Source organism: Papio anubis, chromosome 14, assembly GCF_008728515.1.
Source record: "Papio anubis isolate 15944 chromosome 14, Panubis1.0, whole genome shotgun sequence".
Lineage (NCBI taxonomy): Eukaryota > Metazoa > Chordata > Mammalia > Primates > Cercopithecidae > Papio > Papio anubis.
Genome location: NC_044989.1, coordinates 106,543,991 through 106,567,674, shown reverse-complemented (window position 1 = coordinate 106,567,674; position 23,684 = coordinate 106,543,991). Strand labels below are relative to the sequence as shown.

Here is a 23,684-nt window from a genome sequence, read left to right as displayed (position 1 = left end):
AAAGCTGTGACAGACTGTACCAGGAAAATCGGGACACTGCCCCCTACATACTGCGCTTTTCCAACAGTCGTAGCAGACGGCACACCCGGAGATTACACCCCGTGCCTGGCTCAGCAGGTCCCACGCCCACGGAGCCTTGCTCACTGCTAGTGCAGCAGTCTGAGATCCAGCTATGAGGCAGCCCTGGCTGGGGGAGGGGCGTCCGCCATTGCTGAGGCTTGAGCAGGTAAACAAAGTGGCCAGGAAGCTCGAACTGGGTGGAGGCCACTACAGCTCAACAAGCCCCAGCTGCCTCTGTGGACCCCACCTCTGGGGGCAGGGCATAGCTGAACAAAAGGCAGCAGAAACTTCTGCAGACTTAAACGTCCCTGTCTGACAGCTCTGAAGAGAGCAGTGGTTCTCCCAGCATGGTGTTTGAGCTCTGAGAATGGACAGACTGCCTCCTCAAGTGGGTCCCTGACCCCTGTGTAGCCTGAGAGACACCTCCCAGTACGGGGCCGACTGACACCTCATACAGCTGGGTGCCCCTCTGAGACGAAGTTTCAAGAGGAAGGATCAGGCAGCAATATTTCCTGTTCTGCAATATTTGCAGCTCTGCAGCCTCCACTGGTGATACCCAGGCAAACAGGGTCTGAAGTGGACCTCCAGCAAACTCCAACAGACCTGCAGCTGAGGGCCCTGACTGTTAGAAGGAAAACTAACAAACAGAAAGGACATCCACACCAAAATCCCATCACCACCATCAAAGACCAAAGGTAGATAAAACCACAAAGACGGGGAGAAATTGAGCAGAAAAGCTGAAAATTCTAAAAACCAGAGCGCCTCTTCTCCTCCAAAGGATCCCAGCTCCTCACCAGCAACAGAACAAACCTGGACGGACAACGACTTTGACAAGCTGGCAGAAGTAGACTTCAGAAAGTCGGTAATAACAAACTTCTCCGAGCTAAAGGAGGATGTTCGAACTCCATCACAAGGAAGCTAAAAACCTTGAAAAAAGATTAGACGAATGGCTAACTAGAATAAATAGTGTAGAGAAGACTTTAAATGACATGATGGAGCTGAAAACCATGGCACGAGAACTACATGACAAATCCACAAGCTTCAGCAGCTGATTCGATCAAGTGGAAGAAAGGGTATCAGTGATTAAAGATCAAATGAATGAAATGAAGCGAGAAGAGAAGTTTAGAGAAAAAAGAGTAAAAAGAAACAAACAAGCCTCCAAGAAATATGGGACTACGTAAAAAGACCAAATCTACATTTGAATGGTGTACCTGAAAGTGACAGGGAGAATGGAACCAAGCTGGGAAACACTCTTCAGGATATTATCCCCAACCTAGCAAGGCAGGCCAACATCCAAATTCAGGAAATACACAGACCACCACAAAGATACTCCTCGAGAAGAGCAACCCCAAGACATAACTGTCAGATTCACCAAGGTGGAAATGAAGGAAAAAATATTAAGGGCAGCCAGAGAGAAAGGTCAGGTTACCCACAAAGGGAAGCCCATCAGATTAACAGCAGATCTCTCAGCAGAAACTCTACAAGCCAGAAGAGAGTGGGGGCCAATATTCAACATTCTTAAAAGAATTTCTCAACCCAGAATTTCATATCCAGCCAAACTAAGCTTCGTAAGTGAAGGAAAAATAAAATCCTTTACACACAAGCAAATCTCTCAGAGATTTTGTCACCACCAGGACTGCCTTACAAAAGCTCCTGAAGGAAGCACTAAACCTGGAAAGGAACAGCTGGTACCAGCCACTGCAAAAACATGCCAAATTGTAAAGATCATCAATGCTAGGGGCCGGGCGCGGTGGCTCAAGCCTGTAATCCCAGCACTTTGGGAGGCCGAGGCGGGTGGATCACGAGGTCAGGAGATCGAGACCATCCTGGCTAACATGGTGAAACCCCGTCTCTACTAAAAATACAAAAAACTAGCCGGGCGTGGTGGCGGGCGCCTGTAGTCCCAGCTACTCGGAGGCTGAGGCGGGAGAATGGCGTGAACCCGGGAGGCGGAGCTTGCAGTGAGCCGAGATCGCGCCACTGCACTCCAGCCTGGGCGACACAGCGAGACTCCGTCTCAAAAAAAAAAAAAAAAAAAAAAAAAAAAAAAGATCATCAATGCTAGGAAGAAACTGCGTCAACTAACGGGCAAAATAACCAGTTAACATCATAATGACAGGATCAAATTCACACATAACAATATTAACCTTAAATGTAAATGGGCTAAATGCCCCAATTAAAAGACACAGACTGGCAAACTGGATAAAGAGACAAGACCCATCAGTTTGCTGTATCCAGGAGACCTATCTCACATGCAGAGACACACATAGGTTCAAAATAAAGGGATGGAGGAAGATCTACCAAGCAAATGGAAAGCAAAAAAAAAAAAAAAAAAAAAGCAGGGGTTACAATCCTAGTCTCTGATAAAACAGACTTTAAACCATCAAAGATCAAAAGAGACAAAGAAGGCCATTACATAATGGTAAAGGGATCAATTCGACAACAAGAGCTAACTATCCTAAATATATATGCACCCAATACAGGAGCACCCGGATTCATAAAGCAAGCCCTTAGAGACCTACAAAGAGACTCAGACTCCCACACAATAATAATGGGAGACTTTAACACCCCACTGTCAATATTAGACAGATCAATGAGACAGAAGGTTAACAAAGATATCCAGGAAGCAGACCTAATAGACATCTACAGAATTCTCCACCCCAAATCAACAGAATATACATTCTTCTCAGCACCACATCACACTTACTCCAAAACTGACCACATAGTTGGAAGTAAAGCACTCCTCAGCAAATGTACAAGAACAGAAATTATAACAAACTGTCTCTCAGACCACAGTGCAATCAAACTAGAACTCAGGATTAAGAAACTCACTCAAAACCACACAACCACATGGAAACTGAACAACCTGCTCCTGAATGACTACTGGGTACATAACGAAATGAAGGCAGAAATAAAGATGTTCTTTGAAACCAATAAGAACAAAGATACAACGTACCAGAATCTCTGGCACACATTTAAAGCAGTGTGTAGAGGGAAATTTATAGCATTAAATGCCCACAAGAGAAAGCAGGAAAGATCTAAAATCAACACCCTAACATCATAATTAAAAGAACTAGAGAAGCAAGAGCAAACACATTCAAAAGCTAGCAGAAGGCAAGAAATAACTAAGATCAGAGCAGAAATGAAGGAGATAGAGACACAAAAAACCCTTCAAAAAAATCAATGAATCCAGGAGCTAGTTTTTTGAAAAGATCAACAAAATTGATAGACCACTAGCAAGACTAATAAAGAAGAGAGAAGAATCAAATAGACACAATTTAAAAATCACCACCGATCCCACAGAAATACAAACTACCATCAGAGAATACTATAAACACCTCTACACAAATAAACTAGAAAATCAAGAAGAAATGGATAAATTCGTGGACACACACACCCTCCCAAGACTAAATCAGGAAGAAGCTGAATTGCTGAATAGACCAATAACAGGCTCTGAAACTGAGGTAATAATTAATAGTCTAACAACCAAAAAAAGTCCAGGACCAGACACATTCATAGCCGAATTTTACCAGAGGTACAAAGAGGAGCTGGTACCATTCCTTCTGAAACTATTCCAATCAATAGAAAAAGACAGAATCCTCCCTAACAAATTTTATGAGGCCAGCATCATCCTGATACCAAAGCCTGGCAGAGACACAACAAAAAAAGAGAGTTCAACCATTGTGGAAGACAGTGTGGCGATTCCTCAAGGATCTAGAACTAGAAATACCATTTGACCCAGCCATCCCATTACAGAGTATATACCCAAAGGATTATAAATCATGCTACTCTAAACATGCACACGTATGTTTATTGCGGCACTATTCACAATAGCAAAGACTTGGAACCAACCCAAATGTCCATCAATGACAGACTGGATTCAGAAACCATGGCACATATACACCATGGAATACTATGCAGCCATAAAAATGGATAAGTTCATGTCCTTTGTAGGGACATGGATGCAGCTGGAAACCATCATTCTGAGCAAACTGTTGCAAGGACAGAAAACCAAACACCACATGTTCTCACTCATAGGTGGGAATTGAACAATGAGATCACTTGGACACAGGGTGGAGAACATCTCACACTGGGGCCTGTTGTGGGGTGGGGGGAGGGGGAGGGACAGCATTAGGAGATATACCTAATGTAAATGATGAGTTAATGGGTGCAGCAAACCAACACGGCACATGGATACACATGTAACAAACCTGCACATTGTGTACATGTACCCTAGAACTTAAAGTATTAAAAAAAAAAAAAAGAAAAGAAAACATGAATATAATACATAAACATATGGGGACCTTGCCAGAGAAATTATTTTTAAAATAAAAATTGTAGCAGTCATTTAAAAATCATTCAGATGTAAATGTCTAAACCATGCTGCCCAACATAAGTATGATCCAAGCCATAAGCAGAAGCCACATACGTAATTTTAAATGTTCTCATAGATACATTTTTTCAAGTTTTTTTTTAAAAAGTTTATTTAGTGATGTGTTTTATTAACCCAACATGTCTAAACATTATCATTTAAAATGTAATCAATGCAATAATATTTTTGAGATTTTATATTCTTGTTTTGTACTAGGTCTTTGAATTCTAGTGTGTATTTGACAATTAGAGCACATCTCAATAGCCACATGTTAAGTGCTCAATAGCCAGGCCGGCTAGTGACTAGTTGCTGCTGTATGGGACAGCACAGATCTAAACCTTGAAGTCCACTTAACACCTTTTCTAAAGACAAAATACGTGGTTTTTATCCAGCACCTAAATCATTAATTATGGCTTTAAAGCAGAAGGCAAGTTCTGATGCATTAACACAACTGATTCTGTATTTGAGGGTTTTTTCCCCTGATTTATTTCCAAGCCATGGCTCTAGCAAAGTTGTATTGGAAGCTTCGATATGAAAATTTAACGTTTTATCTCTTCTGACTCAAACTTTTTGAGATTTAAATACCAAAAGTTATATAAAATTATTTTTTACTGATTTTATATAATCAGTAAAATGCAAATCAGAAGGTTCAAGAATCCTACACTCAGAGACCACTAGGCATGACTGCCCTAGCCCATGACCCTGAACTCTGTCTGCCTGCCTGCTTGTCCACAAAACAGGAAAGGCCATCTCTGCAGCATCCCTAGTGCCCAGCATAGCACCCAGCTCACAGAAGGCATCCAATCAGAATGTGATGAGCAGTAAACACCTGGACCTGAGTAAGTCAGAACAGAAACACCTAAATGCATCAATGAATTCCCTGTGAGGAACTCATGTTCCCACTCCTCCAAACCCTACCACTCGCTCAGGTGCTATTTCCTGTTTCCAATGTGCTCTCCCCACGTAAATTTTTTCTGGAACAGGCCTGTGCTCACAGGAGCCTGTGTGCCTTGACTATTCTTATTTCTCCAAAAGCCTCATCGTTCTTAAACCTAACATAAGCCTTTACATTTTGGTGTTTTCAAGATGAGTTCAACTAAAGATGAACAAAAATAGAGGAGAGGATAGACCTGTTATAATTTCTCTGCTTTATCATCGACAAATGGGAAGAGTTTTAAAGTCACCTTTGGGTTGTTTCTTCATCCTGATACGCGTCCTTTTAAATCTTAATGAAATATCATGGAATACTGGAGGGTAAAAACATAAACACAGAAGGATTAAGTGTGTGGCTTTAATAAGCCTTTGCAAATATCACAAAGCAATTTATACTAGCCTCAACAGCCAGCACATACTGACCGAAGATAAATGGTAAGCTCTGATTTCATTCACTTTAGTAACCTTCTTAGATTTGTTTTCACACTTCATATATTTGTAAGAGTGCAGTAAGAGAGAAACACAAAGATACTTATAGAGATATATTACCACACATACTTTAACAAATGTAATCCTGCAAATTAAAAAAAAAAATAGATTAACACTCACTTGTATGGTCTTCATATCGTTCTATATAATGCAAACGGTGAACTGCTCTGTTCTTTGCCTGAAAGAAGGAAAATGTTTTTCTTAAATCTATTGTTGAAATTCACATCTTTTCAAGGATTCCAAAAATACCTTTAAAAATGTTTCATTACTAAAAATTCACTTATGCAAAAAGGTTAGTATATACTTCTAAAATATAACGACTTATTTTTTAAAACTCTTAACCACAATATCGGTATCACCCCTAAAAAAATTAACAATAAGTCCTGGCTAGGCACGGTGGCTTACATCTATAATCCCAGCACTTTGGGAGGCCGAGGCAGGCCAATCACTCGAGGTCAGGAATTCGAGACCAGTCTGACCAACACGGAGAAACCCCATCTCTACCAAAAATACAAAAATTAGCCGGGCCTGGTGGTGGGCACCTATAATCCCAGCTACTTGGGAGGTTGAGGCAGGAGAATCGCTTGAACTCAGGAGGCGGAAGTTGCAGTGAGCCGAGATCACATCATTGCACCCCAGCCTGGACAAGAGTGAGGCAACATCTCAAAAAAAAAAAAAAAAAAAAAAAAAAATTAACAATTCCTTAGTATCTTCAAACATTCTGTCAGTGTTCAAACTTTCACAGTTGTCTCATAACTTGGCTAGGCAATTAAAAATCTGATTTAAAAAAATGGTGCAAAGGAATATAAGTACTTCTGAAACTGATTTTTACGAGCTAATTAACCCTTGACAGCAAGCCTCATGGGAAGGTTTTGGGACAAATTATTATTGCTTTGTGGTTCCCACCGTGTCCAGCATATAACTTACTAATCTTTTACTAAGTGTCGACAAAGGAAAAAAACGCACATACTTTCCTGAAAGCGTCCATCCGATCAGTGGCTTTCCCAATAGCAAAACCTTTAAACAAAAAAGCAAAAATAAGAAAAGAGACAGAAATTTGGCCCACGTGGTTTTTGCCACATTTCAAGTTTCTGCTCCTACAATATTTCATAGCACTTCATCTTTCTACCACCCACAAAAGACTTGCTATATAATATAAACCAGTAACAGGCTGGTGTGATGACTCACATCTGTAATCTCAGCAGTTTAGGAGCCTGAGGTGGGACGATCACTTGAGCCCAGGAGTTTGAGACCAGCCTGAGCAACACAGCAAGGCTTTGTCTCTATTAAAAACAAAATTTAAAAAATTTGCCAGGCATGTTGGTGCGTGACTGTGGTCCCAAATACTCAGGAGGATGAGGTGGGAGGATTACTTTAGTTTAGGAGTTTGAGGGTACAGTGAGCTATGACTGCGCCACTGCACTCCAGATAGAGCAATACCCTGTCTCAAAACAAAACCAGAACAAAAAAGCTAACAATAACAAAGCATGAGGTTACAGAGATCTGTTCTGAAGCATCCTGGAAATAACAAACTTAGATGTATTTATAAAATCCAAGGTTAGACGCCACCTTTTAAAAATAGACAGATAAAATACACTCAATTTTTAAAAAATTAAATATATTCTAAATTAATTAGGCAAATCACTTTGGACATTTAAAGATAGATTACAATAATCAGAAAGGGGCCAGGTGCGGTGGTTCACGCCTATAACCCCAGCACTTTGGGAGGCCAAGATGGACAGATTGCTGGAGCTCAGGAGTTCACAATGAGCCTGGGCAACATAGTGAGACCCCGTCTCTACCAAAAATACAAAAATAGCCAGGCATAGTGGTAGGTGCCTGGAATCCTTGCTACTCAAGAGGCTGAGGTCGCGGGATCACTTGAGCTCAGAAGGTTGAGACTGCAGTGAGCCGTGATGGTGCGACTGCACTCCATGCTGGGTGACACAGCAAGACCCTGTCTCAGGAAGGAAAAAATATCAGAAAGGGTGGGAAAAAACATCCACTGCTAGAGAGTAAAACCATGATTTCAATGGAACTCCAAATGGAATCCAGATTTTAATTAACCAGGAAACCAAATTAATGACTTTAGTTTCTGAACACTTCACTAGGAAATACAATTTACCAGCCATTACAGAGACACTGCCATTATTTGCTGCCACTGTATTTTGTTTTGAACAACGTGTTTTGTTTTTAAATCATACATGGGAAAATAACATAAAACAACACTGCTCCATAAGACACATGGGACCTCTGAGCCCTGGGACAAAAGAGGCTGCGAATGCCAGTTCCTGGTTTAAACAAAACAAACTAAACCACGGAATCCTAGAGGAAAATACGGGGAAACTTACTGACATTTATAATCTTCAAATGAGGCTTTCTAAGCAAGACACAAACCCAAAGTGGTAACTAATATTTATAACCCAGTAGTGATACAAGACTGATAAATTTGCCACAGAGCTTAAAACTTCTGTGTGGAAAAAAATTAAAACCTAAGTCAAAATATTTGACTAACAAAGAGCTAATGTCCTTAACTTACGAAGAGCTTATACCATTCAATAAGGAAAATAATAACCACCCAATAGAAAAATGAGCAAAGCACATAAATGAACAGATCTCAAAAAGGAAATAACAACAGCCAATAAACATGTAAAAGGGTGTTCAAGCTCTCACTTTAAAAAATAAAAGTCAGCCGGGCACGGTGGCTCAAGCCTGTAATCCCAGCACTTTGGGAGGCTGAGACGGGCGGATCATGAGGTCAGGAGATCGAGACCATCCTGGCTAACACGGTGAAACCCCGTCTCTACTAAAAATACAAAAAATTAGCCGGGCGTGGTGGCGGGCGCCTGTAGTCCCAGCTACTCGGGAGGCTGAGGCGGGAGAATGGCGGGAACCCGGGAGGCGGAGCTTACAGTGAGCAGAGATTGCGCCACTGCACTCCAGCCTAGGCGACAGAGCGAGACTCCGTCTCAAAAAAATAAAATAAAATAAAAGTCAAAACTGAGAGATTTGTTTCACAGATCATACTGACCATCAGTAAGGTTTGATGATACCCGAAGCTGGCAAGGGTGAGATGGTGTAGAGGAACACAGACATTGATGTAACCTTTTGTGGGGAGGCAATCTAGCAATATTTATCAACACTTAAAATATGTATAACCTTGGGGCAGCAATTTCACTGCAAGAAGTTTCCCCTATTGATACACTTGCAGCAGTAAAACAAATTACATATACATGAACCATACTGTTTTTTATAATTAGTAAAAATTTGGAAACAACATAAATATTCAGCAACAGGGAAAAGGTTACAAAAATTATTCATGGACAATGGAACACTTTGCAAACAGTACAGAGAATCAAGGAGAATGTTTATGTTAATCTGAGTATTAATATCTCTGAATATGATACTATGTAAGAAAATCAAGGTGCAAAATTATGGCTATAATGTGATTCCTTTGTGTAAATTTTTTTAAAGATATGTGATAATAATATGAACATAAAATTTAGGAAAATTACAAAAGTAGCTGTAAGGCCTGGTTTCCTTTGGCCACATACTATATACATGTATTACTTTTGTTTTGAAAATGTCAGTATGGGCTAACTAGGCCATCTTCCTGTGTTCCTTTCCTTCAAAAGACATGAATACATTTCAAAAACAAGTGTCCACTACGGTAACTATACATAGGAGAAAATTTAAATCATCAGCAAACCTACTAATTGGAGTACACACTATTAACCTTGACAGTGGATAGTTTTCCAGTCTTTTCTTGGCATACAAATATACTTAAAAAAAAACAAAACTAGGATTTGATATGGTCTTATATAAAGCTTTTGTGTTTTTTTAACTTAGCATTATAAGTAATTTCCCATAATTCTTTAATGGATACAGAATATTACACTGTATGGCTACACTGTTTTTATAACCCTGACCCTATCAAACATTTAGTGTTTTTCTCCCTAATTTTCCACTATTACACATAATAAAATAATGTCTTCAGCCTTTTATAATATTCCTTTTCCTCAGAGGAAAAGGCAAGTATAGTAGAGTCTATTCTCTCTTTTCTAGGGGAAGTCATGGGCTTACCACAAGCTTTGTGAACTCAAACCACTAAAAGGTTTAATCAGCAGAAAAAGTCTGGCCAGCAGCATGAGCCCACGGGCTCCACAGCACGGCTCTGTGCCATGCCTGTCCCTGCGTGTCACGCCTGTCCCTGCACACCACTGCCACTGTGCAGCCACCACTCCCCATTCACCTGCAGCTCCTTTTCCGTTCCCCACAGCCACCAGGACACGGACCGATTTCTTTCTTCCCTCTCTCGCTGTCATATTGAAAACATTTCTTACCTAAAAGGCAAAATGTCTCATAAATATTGCACATTAAGAAAATCTGAAGGAGGGAAAGGGAGGAAGCCGCCTTCCTTGCAGGCATACACGGTGAACAGGCGCACACAGACACAGGCGCACCATCCTCCAGCTCCTGAGCACAGCAGCCTTTCTCTAGATGGAACCTCCTCCTGGACTGTTACAGGAAGAAAACAGAAACGAGACTTTCTCTTCATTTCACAGGCTTGTGAGAAGCTTCAACTGAGAAAACCTTTAAAGGTATTTGACATTATACATCTCGATATACCCTATCTCAATGAATGTATCACAAGAAAGAAAAAAGTTGCTGTCAAACTTTGATGTAATTTATCACTGATTATAAGATGCATTCCAATGTCAGAGATGATAAAATGTGAGGAAAATATATACCTTAGAAATTATGACGTGCAGTGTATAGACATAATCAGCACAGGACTGGCGTCTATGCTAACGATTAGCATATTTGGAAATACCGGCTTACTCCATGTATTTTTTTCTCATGTATTTAAAAGGCCAGGAACAGCTAGGCGCGGTGGCTCACACCTGTAATCCCAGCACTTTGGGAGGCCGAGGCGGGTGGATCACGAGGTCAGGAGATCGAAACCATCCTGGTTAACACGGTGGAACCCCGTCTCTACTAAAAATACAAAAAATTAGCCAGGTGTGGTGGCGGGAGCCTGTAGTCCCAGATGCTTGGGAGGCTGAGGCAGGAGAATGGTGTGAACCCGGGAGGTGGAGCTTGCAGTGAGCGCCACTGCACTGCAGCCTGGGTGACAAGAACCAGACTCCATCCCCCCCCCAAAAAAAAACCCCAAAAAAGGCCAGGAACTACTGAACTTAACGTTAACTAAACTGCTTACGTGGCAGCTGGCTCCCTGGTGCATAGCTGTCTCTTATCCCATAAAACGGGGTTAAAAGAAAAGGGAGCTTGAATCCACCTCCATGGATCTTATAGAAAATCACCCACATATATACGAATTCTTCAAAGAGATTAACTTCCAAAAGCTGTAAGTGGGAATACCAAAGACATAATATGTGTTAACATTTTAAATCCTACAATGCAATTGATATTGAGGAAACAATACAGATAATCAGAGGCTCAATCACACACTCCATAAATGACTATTCCACATAGTATTTAACATTGAGCGTTCAGTGCCAGCTCAAAGGGAAGCTGACTATTTTAGAGACTGCTCCGGAGAGTGACAACAGCTTACCTGACACAGGCTTCAGTTTCAAGGGCCCGTGAGCAACCCAGAGACCATTTCCCCATCAAGAACCAGACACGCACCACAACTCTAGGCTTTCCACCCTGCCCAGGGCTCCCCGCAATCCCAGCTTCCCACACAGAGTGCTAGATACAGCTGGTTTATATTCAAACATAGACTCCCAAAGCTACTTTAGCCTTAGGAAGGAGAAAATTTAAACCTCATCTCCAAATCCTGTAGTTAACAATACCACCTTATCATGAGACCTCAATGGTAGCCCCCTAGAAAAAAGAGGGTAGTAGTCAGAAGAGCCAGTGTCAAGTAACTGAAATTAAAGTTGCATAATTTCCTTCCCCAGATCAGCTGTGTGTCAGAAATAGTCACGCATCCAAGGCCATCCCTTACAATTCCTCTTGCCCTGTCCCTGCCCCAGCCACCCCAACCTCTCCAAAGACTTAACCAGGTATTTAATTCTGCATGCCTACCTCAAGTACCCTGGTATCAAAATCCTCATATGTTTCTGTAGAGAGAAAAGAAACAGGGATACAGATGAAATGTGTGTACACAACTAACAGGAACGCATTTTTAACACAGGCACCATCACAGACGTTTCAGGGAGAAAGAATCTCAGATCTTTTGGTCCCACTCTCAAGGCCACACCCCAGTCGCCCCTCATCACTACAGACCACTCCACCAGTAAGTTCATAACTCAGTCACTGATCTCCCCACCTGCATCTTCCTCCCCGTCCAACTGCCTCTCATCAGTTCCTGGCCCCTCCAGACCTGGATCCCTGCTCTCCCTCCTGCTTTCCTCCATCTTTGCGGCCTCTCCCCCTCGACCAAGACACCACAGTCCATCATTTCCACCAGACCTTGTGATGCCCTCAACCCCTTCACCCTTTGCTCTCTCCACCACACTAGCCAGGCCTGAATCCATGCAGCTCTCTGGCCACTCCTGACCTGCTAGGTGCTGCTGGAAAGAAGTCAAAGTATGCATACACAGGGCCCACTAAAATCCATGGGCTCCAGTTCCATCAAGTCCTCCCTGCTGCCAGCTGGCCTTTAGGTACTTTCGGTCTCTCTCCGTTCACCACTGCAGCCATTTCAGAGACTCTCTACATTCTTTTATTTTTTAAATATTTTTATCACAGACAATTTCAATCAAACAAAAATAGAACAGCAGAAAGCTTTACGTATACATTAGTCAGCTTCAACACGCATCAACTCACAGCCAATCTTCTTTCCTCTAAACTCTGCTCAACTCTCACTCCACTGGATAATTTTGAAGCCAGTTTCAGATATTCTACCTTTTCATAAAGAAACAATCTGGAGGCCAAAATCATCAATGCCCCCACCTCACTCTCCGCAGATGATTCCACCTCTTCCTCACAGACCAACTGCGGCCACATCACGCAACACCCCCACCTACCTTTCCACTACAACCCCACAGGCTCACCTGATCCTGCACCCTGCCCTTCCTTCTGTGAACAAGTGAAGCCATTTCTCCAGACTCCGAATCTGGGCCGTCGTTAGGGACTTGGTTCACGGATTTTGTTCTCTCCCCACCATACCTTCATCCTCCTGACTGAAGCATTTTGATCAGTTCTAAGCATGGTCCTTGGAATCTCTCAATCTCTCCCCTCCTCTTTAAGCCAAACTTCTTAAGAAAGCAGCGAACTCTTACCTATTTCTTCTTCCTCCACTCATTGACAAGAACACGTCTCTTGGATGATTTTTACTGCTTTACATACTCACGAAGGACGGAGAGAAACTTTGTTTTCAAATTTGGCCTAAGCATTTTCAATTTTTGCTTCATGTGTGCTTTTCCAGGGTTAACATGACAACTATCTGCTTTCCTGATTTCTAGACAGAAACAGCATTCCCAAGCCACGCTGCTCCACTGGCGCCCCTGTGGCCACCTGTGTTTTGGAAACAGTGTATCCTACAGGCAGCTCCTGTAGGTCCACAGGGCACATCCCCACATTTAAGGATCTGAGAAGGTACATAATAAACACCAGGAACCCAGTGCTTTCTATCCTGTTAGTGGAATACTTCTGCACTCCACAAAATACAGTTGGGATATTAATGTAATATGTTATTTCAAAGACGTTCAAATCTTTTTGGAAAAAGGTAGTACGAACAGACAAATAATAACACCACTTCAAGGAAATTCTAAACTACAAGTACTCTCTGTCACAAAGGCAAACAAAACCAGGAGTCTGCTACCTCCATTGGGGCCAGGGTCAGGGGGGCCAAGACTGACGCCTCCCCAGGAGCTTCCACTCCATCCTCGCTCGCGTTTAACCTTTATCTTCTTCTTTCGGTCCCACTCTTCTCTCTGCTGGATCATGTCGGCCTCCACCTTCTTCTGCTCTTCCTTGCTTCTTTGGGCGATGGTCTGCACTGCTCCACTTTTCACAAGAGGGACATTCAGACCAGGCCACAGAAAACCGTAACGCCCTGAAGGTTTAAAGATATAAATAACAATTTTTTTAAAGTACTCATTTTTCAAGTGTTAAAATGCCAGGCAATGCATGTACAGATAATGATGACACACTGTTCACTGGAGCTTCAGCTAACATTATTAACTTGGTAGGCCACTTGGCACAATCACAATTTTAAATAAACTTCATGGTATTACCTGGAGAAACACTCACATATAGGTACAAGACATATGGATGCTTGGACAAGGACGTCCACTGAAACATTATTCGCAAAGAGAAGAAATGCAAGTTATCTAAATGTCCAGCAATTATGGACTGGTTAAATGAACCACAGCGTCTCCAGCAGAGGAAACACCCTGCACTAAATCAAAAGAACAAGGTATCGCTCTAGGTTCTGATGTGGAATGATTTCCAAGACCTATAATTGAGTGAAAAAAGTAAACTGTAAGCAGGTATCATGTGATATAATCTACATTTTTTTTTAAAAAAGAAGACACCTATTTATTTTTAGGTATTTACGTAAAAATTAATAAAAATTTAACACACAAACATCCAAGTAGACATCCAAGTAGACATGCGATGCTGGCAGTGTGGTGCCAGGTGTCTCTTTTTTTTTTTGAGACGAGTCTCGCCTGTCACTTCAGGCTGGAGTGCAGTGGCCGGATCTCAGCTCACTGCAAGTCTGCCTCCTGGGTTCACGCCATTCTTTCCCTGCCTCAGCCTCCCCAGTGGCTGGACTAAGGTGGCCACCTCGGCCTGCTAGTTTTTGTATTTTTTAGTAGAGACGGGGTTTCACCGTGGTTCTAGGATGGTCTCTGACTTCCTGACCTCATGATCCAATCTGGCCTCTGGCCTCCCTCAAAGTGTTGGGATTACAGGCTTGAGCCACCGCGCCCGCCCAGGTGTGTTCTCATCCCTGAAGGCCGCTACTATCAAAGATGGTTTGGCAGCAAGCACAGTACCAGATGGGTTGGACTGGAAGTACACTCACACTCATTTTTACTCTTCCAAAGCATAAGTGTAAAACAATTATGTGTTCTAGGTGTCAACAACCCAGGCCCACAGGCCACCTCTTCTGTTCGTGGCTTGTTTTGTACATGACGCTATATACTGGAACATAGCGATACCTATTCGACTGTGTGTTGTCTGTGGCTGTTTCTGTGCTACAACAGCAGAGCTGAGCGCTGCAAAACAGACTATGTAACTCATTAGCCAAAGACATTCACTCGTCTTCCTCGGTGGAATATTCGCCAACTCCATTTAGTCTCTGTTTTAACACTGATTACAACCTCCTTGAGGGCAGGCACTGCTACAGGAGCACACATAGGGACATTGAATGCTTGCTGAATGAATAAATCCATTTCTATGGGATTTTCCTCTCCCAGAACTTGGGCAATGAGTAAGTCAACGGGTTGGTTCTAAAGTCCAAAGATCTTAGTGCCCTCATGAGAAATGTTTTGATTTCTAGTTTGTAAATATCTATAAATCTAAAAGAAACTTAAAAAGCACTTCAGCCATTTTATAAACAAGTTTATTTTCACCAATGATCTGACCCCCTGTTCAGATCCTTTTCTTTTCCTCTTTTAGTTCTTTTGGCTCTTCCTTTTCTTGATCCAGCACCACCGGGCTAAAGCGCCTTTCCACAGCTCATCTGTGAAGTCACTGTAACTAAACAGGGTTTTTACAATTCTGTAGTTTTCAAGCAATGTCTATGCTCTATTGAATTCATAAGAGAAGTGAGGTCTTGCTACAGTTTTACCCACTTATCACTGAAGTGATGAAAAGCAAAATTAAATCATTCTTTGCACACATCAAGACGGGTTACATTTGGAAAGCCCAAGAAAGACAATTCTATCACTTTCCTCCAAAAACTCTACTAAATATTTTGTTTCTTTCTAACGCTTAAAAGCCAGCATTCCAATCTCAGTTCCTCCACAAAACTCTAAATATTTTGTTTTTCCTAATGGCTTAGTACAGCTGTCAATCTCAATTCTCCACAAAACTCTCTACCAAATGTTTTGTTTTTCCTCTTAACTGCTTAAAAGCCAGTCCAATCTCAGTTCTCCACAAAACTCTCACTAAATATTTTGTTTTTCCTCTAACGGCTTAAAAGCCAGCTGGCCCTAATCTCATTTCTCCACAAAACTCTAAATATTTTGTTTTTCCTCTAATGGCTTAAAAGCCAGCATTCGATCTCAGTGTCTCCACAAAACTCACTAAATATTTTGTTTTTCCCTAACGTTTAAAGCCAGCTGCCCGCATCTCAGTTCTCCACAAAACTCCTCACTAAATATTTTCTGCTTTTTCCCTCTAACGGTTTAAAAGCCAGTCCGGCCGGGCGTGGCCTGCCTGTAATCCCAGCACTTTGGGAGGCCGAGATGGGCGGATCACGAGGTCAGGAGATCGAGACCATCCTGGCTAACATGGTGAAACCCCGTCTCTACTAAAAAAAATACAAAAAATTAGCTGGGCGAGGTGGCGGGCGCCTGTGGTCCCAGCTACTCGGGAGGCTGAGGCGGGAGAATGGCGTGAACCCGGGAGGCGGAGCTTGCAGTGAGCTGAGATCCGGCCACTGCACTCCAGCCTGGGCGACAGAGCGAGACTCCCTCTCAAAAAAAAATAAAAAAATAAAAAAATAAAAGCCAGCGTCCGAATCTCAGTTGCTTACCAACAGGTTCGTTTCCCTGACATTTTACCAGCCAGGATACAGGCGTCTTCCTGTCCTCTTGCCTCCGCTATAACCACTAACAGAACTAATAACTATCCTTCCTAAGTATAAGTTTTCTAGTCCAAACAAGAATCAGCATTTCAATCTGAACCCATAAATCTGGAACAAAATCTATGGTTATAAAATCAACTGTTGGCCAAGTACAGTGGCTCATTCCTGTAATCCCAAAACTGTGGGAGACCAACGCAAGGGGGATCACTTGAGCCCAGAGTTTGAGACCAGACTGGACAACATAGTGAGACCCCATTTCTACTAAAACTTCAAATATTAGCCAGGTGTGGTGGCATGTGCCCGTGGTCCCAGCTACTAGGGAGGCTGAGGTGGGAGGGTCACTTGACCCCAGGAGTTTGAGATTACTATAATCATGCCACTGTACTCCAGCCTTGGGGACAGAGTGAGACCCTGCCTTCAAAAAAAGAATTGTTCCATTACCAATTTCTTTAATAAAGAATCAGAACCACAAAATGTTGTAATAGTAAAAAATCTAAGTCACATTTATATCTATATACCTGAAATACTAAACAAATTCTAGAAGACAAACGAGTACCTTCATTCTCTTATGAATGCTCAGAGTTTAAAACGTCTACCTACTTGCTTCCTGCAAGGTCTTACGTTGATCCTCTAGGTAGATAACACGAAAAGAGAAAAATGTTTTAGGTTTATAATACTTTTAAATGCTCTATATCTGTACAGCATCCAATTTTTCAAAAACACACACACGTATCACAACTGGTCTTCGTGAGCGAGGCTCAGGGAAGTGCGATTCCACGTCGCATGTTGCTTTGGACATCCCTGATCAGAACAAAGGATTCAGCTCATCTTTAAGCTGACTCGAATTCACTTTAAAAGACCACAGGCTCAAAATAAAAGTACCAACCTCCAACCAAACTCTCACTAACGATTTGATTTTTCTCCATTAAGTGCTAAAAAATGGTGGTACCTATAAATGCCATGGAAAACTTGAAAGTTCACTTGTAATGGAGGCATACTAAGAAACCAATCAATCACAGAGTTTTCTTTCACTTAGAATCAGAACTCATAAATCACTCATTACGATTAAAAGAGACTCAATTTTAAAAAGAACTTGACATTGAGACAAAAATGTAAGCTCTTTCATATATATAGTAAGAGAAAAATAAAATATTTAACTGCATTTGAAAAAGACAGCAGTCATTAGTCAATCTTTGAATGCCACTATGCTATTAAAAATGTTTTAATCCTTTTTCAAATTATAAAATAGTTATTTTTTAAAATCTGGAAAATACAGAATGCAAAAATAATCATAATCCCATTACCACTGTTAGATAAGAATGTGTATTCTGCCTTTTTCTTTACACATGCATACATAATATATATTTAAGCAAAATTATACTACATGCACATTTGTATCCTGTTTCTTTATTTAACATTACATTATGAGTCTTTTCCCATATTCTTAAATATTATTCATCAACACAATTTTGTAATGGCTCCAAGGTGAATTAAGTTCTTTTAATAGAAATTTTACTATTTTACATCAGGTCTAAGATTCTAAATAACCTAAAAGGCTAGTTAGAATACATCTACTATTATTTCAATTCTTTCTGTCATTTTTCCATAAGGGTGCAGTTAGGTTAATACATACACCTATTACTATTATAGTTATAAAAGATTAAGTTCATGTTTTTTTTTTTGAAACGGAGTATCACTCTTGTCACCCAGGCTGGAGTGCAGTGGCACGATCTCGGCTCACTGCAACTTACGCCTCCCGGGTTCAAGAGATTCTCCTGCCTCAGCCTCCCAAGTAGCTGGGATTACAGGTGCCCGCCACCACGCCCAGCTAATTTTTATATTTTTAGTAGAGACGGGGTTTCACCCTGTTGATCAGACTGCTCTCGAGCTCCTGACCCCGGGAGACCCGTCCACCTCAGCCTCCCAAAGTGCTGGGATTACAGGTGTGAGTTACTGCACCCGGCCTCATGTTTTTTATATATATACACATATACATAAATCCACTGTAGTGTCTAATCTTACACACTGAGTTATTTCCCTCTTAATCATGCTAAGTAACACAGATTGCCAATCTGAATCAAAAGGATTTAAACAGTGGATCCTCTATAGAAAAGAGATAGGTTTACAAGAACAAGATTCAATACTCATAGGAAATCATTTTTGAAAAAGTGTGTCCTTCTATTTCTTGGAGATTCAGAAATCAGACTATTTCCTACTGAAACAGTGAAAACTAGCCCCATGCTAGTTTCAACTGAGCTGGCCCCGGTGAAGCAAATCTTACTACGACTTGGAGCCATAAACCCACAAAAGTACTGAGTCGGGCCGGGTGCGGTGGCTCACGCCTGTAATCCCAGCACTTTGGGAGGCCCAGACGGGCGGATCACGAGGTCAGGAGATCGAGACCATCCTGGCTAACACGGTGAAACCCCGTCTCTACCGAAAATACAAAAAATTAGCTGGGCGTGGTGGTGGGCGCCTGTAGTCCCAGCTCCTCGGGAGGCTGAGGCGGGAGAATGGCGTGAACCTGGGAGGCAGAGTTTGCAGTGAGCCGAGATCGTGCCACTGCACTCCAGCCTGGGTGACAGAGCAAGACTCTGTCTCAAAGAAAAAAAAAACAAAAAAAGTACCAAGTCATGTCACTGAGGAAGAACACCGTGGATGAAGAGAGTCCGAGGCAGGGGTGGGACAACTGTGAAGGATGAGGTCTCGGAGGGTAAGGCCACCTCTAGAACAAGGCTTTTTAGAACAGGGAAAAGGCTATTAAAAAATAAAAATTCCCGGCTGGGCACGGTGGCTCGCACCTGTAATTCCAGCATTTTGGGAGGCCGATGCGGGTGGATCACAAGGTCAGAAGAACGAGACCATCCTGGCTAACTCGGTGAAACCCTGTCTCTACTAAAAATACAAAAAATTAGCTGGGCGTGGTGGCGGGTGCCTATAGTCCCAGCGACTCAGGAGGCTGAGGCAGGAGAATTGCTTGAACCCAGGAGGCGGAGGTTGCAGTGAGCCAAGATCACACCACTGCATTCCAGCCTGGGCGACAGAAGCAAGACTCCGTCTCAAAAAAAATAAGTAAATAAAAATAAAAATAAATAAATAAATAAAAATTCCCAAGGCTTGTAAATCTGATATACCCACTAAAGTACAAAGTCATCTCTTAGAAAAAACTGGGGCTATGCATACCAAGTGGAGAGACTAAAGGCCCCAACTCTGTCCATCTCTCTTTTCTCTGTACTGGAATCTGCAGGTTCAACTAAGCCTACGTTGCTTAATCCTCCACCAAGTCTTTTCTGTGTTGTCGCTACACAAATGACCTCGTTACCAGGAGACTTCCAAATTAAAGTGAGCTGTATCCATACAATGAAATACTCTATGGTCATATTGTTGCACTGCAGAAGTCCGTGGAAAAATGCAATGTATTACTACATTGAAAAAAGCAGCAGGCCAGGCGCAGTGGCTCACACCTGTAATCCCAGCACTTTGGGAGGCTGAGGCAGGCGGATCACGAGGTCAAGAGATAGAGACCATCCTGGCCAACATGGTGAAACCCTATCTCTACTAAAAATACAATTATTAGCTGGGCATGTTGGCACGCGCCTGTAGTCCCAGCTACTTGGGAGACTGAGGCAGGAGAATCGCTCGAGCCTGGGAGGCAGAGGTTGCGGTGAGCCGAGATTGCACCACTGTACTCTGACCTGGTGACAGAGCAAGACTCCGTCTCCAAAAAGAAAAAAACCCCAACAAACTCAGTATTTCATAGTAGGAATACAGGTGATTATCTTTTTTTTTTTTTCTGTATTTACCAAATATTCTAAACTAATCATGAATTGCCTTTATAATCCTAATTTCTTTCTTTTTTTTGGAGACGGACTCTCGCTCAGTCGCCCAGATTGGAGTGAGTGCAGTGGCACAATCTCGGCTCACTGCAAACTCCGCCTCCTGGGTTCACGCCATTCTCCTGCCTCAGCCTCCCGAGTAGCGGGGACTCCCTGGGACTACAGGTGCCTGCCACCACGCCCAGCTAATTTTGTTTTTGTTTTTTTAGTAGGGACGAGGTTTCACTGTGTTAGCCAGGATGGTCTCGATCTCCTGACCTAGGGATCCACCCGCCTCGGCCTCACAAAGTGCTGGGATTACAGGTGTGAGCCACCGCGCCCGGCCAATCCTAATTTATTTTAATCTGCTAATGCGGAGTTTAAATTCAATCTCCATTTATTCCCTGAGAAGCCAGTCTCAGTTCAGATTAGACTCTTTTAAATGCTATCACAAATAAGAGTAGCGTTAGTGAACAGTATATCTCCTTAAAATTAACTTTTTCCAATTAGATGTCCTGTCTCCTCAACTAAGGCACAAATGAAAACATGAGTATATTCTTGGTGTGAATCTAAGTCAGCAAGAGATATGGGCCATGATTCAATATCCTTCAGGCCTCAGGTGCCCCAAACAAGGGGCCTAAGCAAACTAGTACTCCCCAAAATACAACTGGTAGCATTTGAGATAATTCTAGGACGTACATCAAGGAACATTTTCATTCTGACAGTACATTGTAAACTAATCACTAAAATCTTAATTCATGTAAAAAAGAAGAAAAATTCAGATATAAGAAATTCTTTTCCTGTTTCAAGAAACAGGAAGTTTGTGGCCATTCTACATACATTTAGTGAAGAAACTATATGGTCTATACTGCTGGCCCATCAGGTGACTAGGAGAAGAAACACAGCATTGTGTCTGCAGTGCGTGGCTCAGGCTGGCGTAGGGATGGGTGTCTCTGGTTCCCAGTGATGACAAAGAGCCTGTAGGCAGAGGGGTTAAACTTTGAGTTAGATGTTTCGTGGCTGTGGAAAAACACTGGTAGCATCAAACAATCATTACTAATAAAAATAAGTCACTAAAATCCTGAACTTTTAAGAACCAGATTTTTAGGGCAGTCTTTCTTTTAAAAATAAAACAAAACTCTTGACCAACAACAACCTAAATACCCAGCCTAGCTGGGAAAGTTATAGTTCATCTGCACAATGGGTGCAGCTGGGTAAAGAAAGAAGTAGATTTGTCCATCGCGGAGTTTCAGCACTGCACTGGCTAGCCTAGGTGAGCAGTCTACACTGGGCAAACGGCGCCCTCTGCTGTATGCAGCCAGCAACACACTCTTTGGAAAGACCTGCAACTGGCCAGGTCAGAACAGCAAGGTACAGAGAGCATGTCCACCATCCTACTCTTCCTGTTAAAACACAAGGAGCGGGTGTGAATGCATTTCACAGACTAACCCAGAAGTATGTAAGAAAACCTGGAAACAACGGTTGCCTCTGGGGAAGAAATCTGATACATTTAAAACTGGGTATGAGGGACTTGCTTTTTTTGTTATTTTTTGGAATTGTTATCATCCAGCGTATATATTACTTAAAAAGTTTTTAAACATCCATGTCTTAGAGGCAGCAGCTAATCAATTCATGGAGGGTAAAGTCCTGTGAGGAAGGGGGGAGCTGAGAATTAGTGCATGTGAAGAAATGGGAACATTGCTAACAAAAACAGTGCACACACCCTTAAGTTTTGCGTTTCAATAGAGAAACTAGTGACTCCAAGAGAAGTGAAGGGAATTAAAACAACCCTTGAGGAAAAAAAAAAAAAAAGTTATTTAAGAATACTTGGCTTAAAAAAAGAAAACCAAACAGTGACAACAACAGCTATTTTCAAGTCTATGTGAAGTTATGAAGAAGACGGTTAACAGCTGCTTTATGGCCACAGAGGGCCATACACCAGCAATGATCTTACGTGGCAATAACAAGTAGTATTAAATGGTTACAGTAGGCTATCAAAATATCTCCATTGCATAGACACACTAGGAAATAAAGGAATAATCTCCTTTTAATTAAATTAGATGATCTTTAAAATCATTTAAATATCTAATTAAAAGGAGGTTATTCCTCTTTTAATTAATTTAAATGATCTAATTAAATTAGATTATTTCATCCAATCTTTTCATTTTACAAAATAAACTTAGGCCTATGAGGTTAGGGACTTGCCAAAAGTCACAAGACTAGTTAGTAGCTGGGATTTAAGCACTAGTTCTAGATTCCAGATGAGTTACTCAACTGCACAGAGGCAGGGAGATGACACACTGAGTTCCCTCTCAGCGCACTTAATGAACTAGTCAATAAAAAGTAGACAGGACATACTGGCGTTTCATTTTTAAACTCAGGACTTCATCATTCTAAATTCCGTCATGCAGCACACACTTTAGCTTTAGCTTTTCTTGTATGCTCCTTAATTTTCTTTCTTTTTTTTTTTTTTTTTTTTGAGACGGAGTTCTGCTCTTGTCACCCAGGCTGCAGTGCAATGGCACAGTGTCAGCTCACTGCAACCTCTGCCTCCCAGGTTCAAGCGATTCTCCTGCCTCCGCCTCCCGAGTAGCTGGGATTACAGGTGCCCGCCACCATACCCGGCTAATTTTTGTATTTTTAGTAGGAGATGGGGTTTCACCATGTTGGCCAGTCTGGTCTTGAACTCTTGACCTCACGATCCACCTGTCTCAGCCTCCCAAAGTGCTGGGATTACAACTGTGAGCCATCGCTCCTGGCCAGCTCTTTAATTTTCAACAAAATATCTTACTTAATATTGTTATTTATATTAATATTAAACAAGATATTTAATCTTGTACTGTTTAGTACTGCAATCTCTGACATACTTCAAAAAGTGTAAAATCATTACTAACAAATGTAGAATTCTTTAACTTTTTTTGAAAGCCTGAAATACTTCCCCAGCTAATAATGTACCTTAAAAGGTCCAACTGTCAAAAGCAGAAAGAAATTGACTTTAGAATTGAGAAACAGTCACTTAAAATACACTGTTACTACAACTGACTTTGTTTAAAATGTGTTATAATTTTTAAAACACGAGGTGGCATCAGCTTATGCTAAATTACTCAGTTATAGATTATCCATCAATGATCAATTATCAGTTTGGGTTTTGTTCTTATTCTCTGAATTATTAATTTCAGACTATGAAGTCCCCATCTTAGGAAACAATTGCCCTAGAATCCAAAATGGGCTGAGCCCAAAAAGCACCCTCCTGTGGGTTATGTAAAAATACAAAAATTAGCTG

General features: G+C 41.7%; 1 protein-coding gene across 1 annotated transcript in view; it reads right to left on the bottom strand.

Annotated features, from left to right (window-relative positions):
* MRPS5 (mitochondrial ribosomal protein S5) overlaps positions 1 to 23,684 on the bottom strand; it is a 34,016-nt gene that overhangs the window by 5,401 nt on the left and 4,931 nt on the right. Inside the window, 10 exon segments of the mRNA XM_031655510.1 lie at positions 5,617 to 5,679; positions 5,975 to 6,032; positions 6,825 to 6,871; positions 10,107 to 10,197; positions 11,909 to 11,943; positions 13,650 to 13,923; positions 14,830 to 14,905; positions 15,421 to 15,489; positions 15,491 to 15,525; positions 21,240 to 21,379. Coding sequence (XP_031511370.1) covers positions 5,617 to 5,679; positions 5,975 to 6,032; positions 6,825 to 6,871; positions 10,107 to 10,197; positions 11,909 to 11,943; positions 13,650 to 13,923; positions 14,830 to 14,905; positions 15,421 to 15,489; positions 15,491 to 15,525; positions 21,240 to 21,379 — 888 coding nt within the window.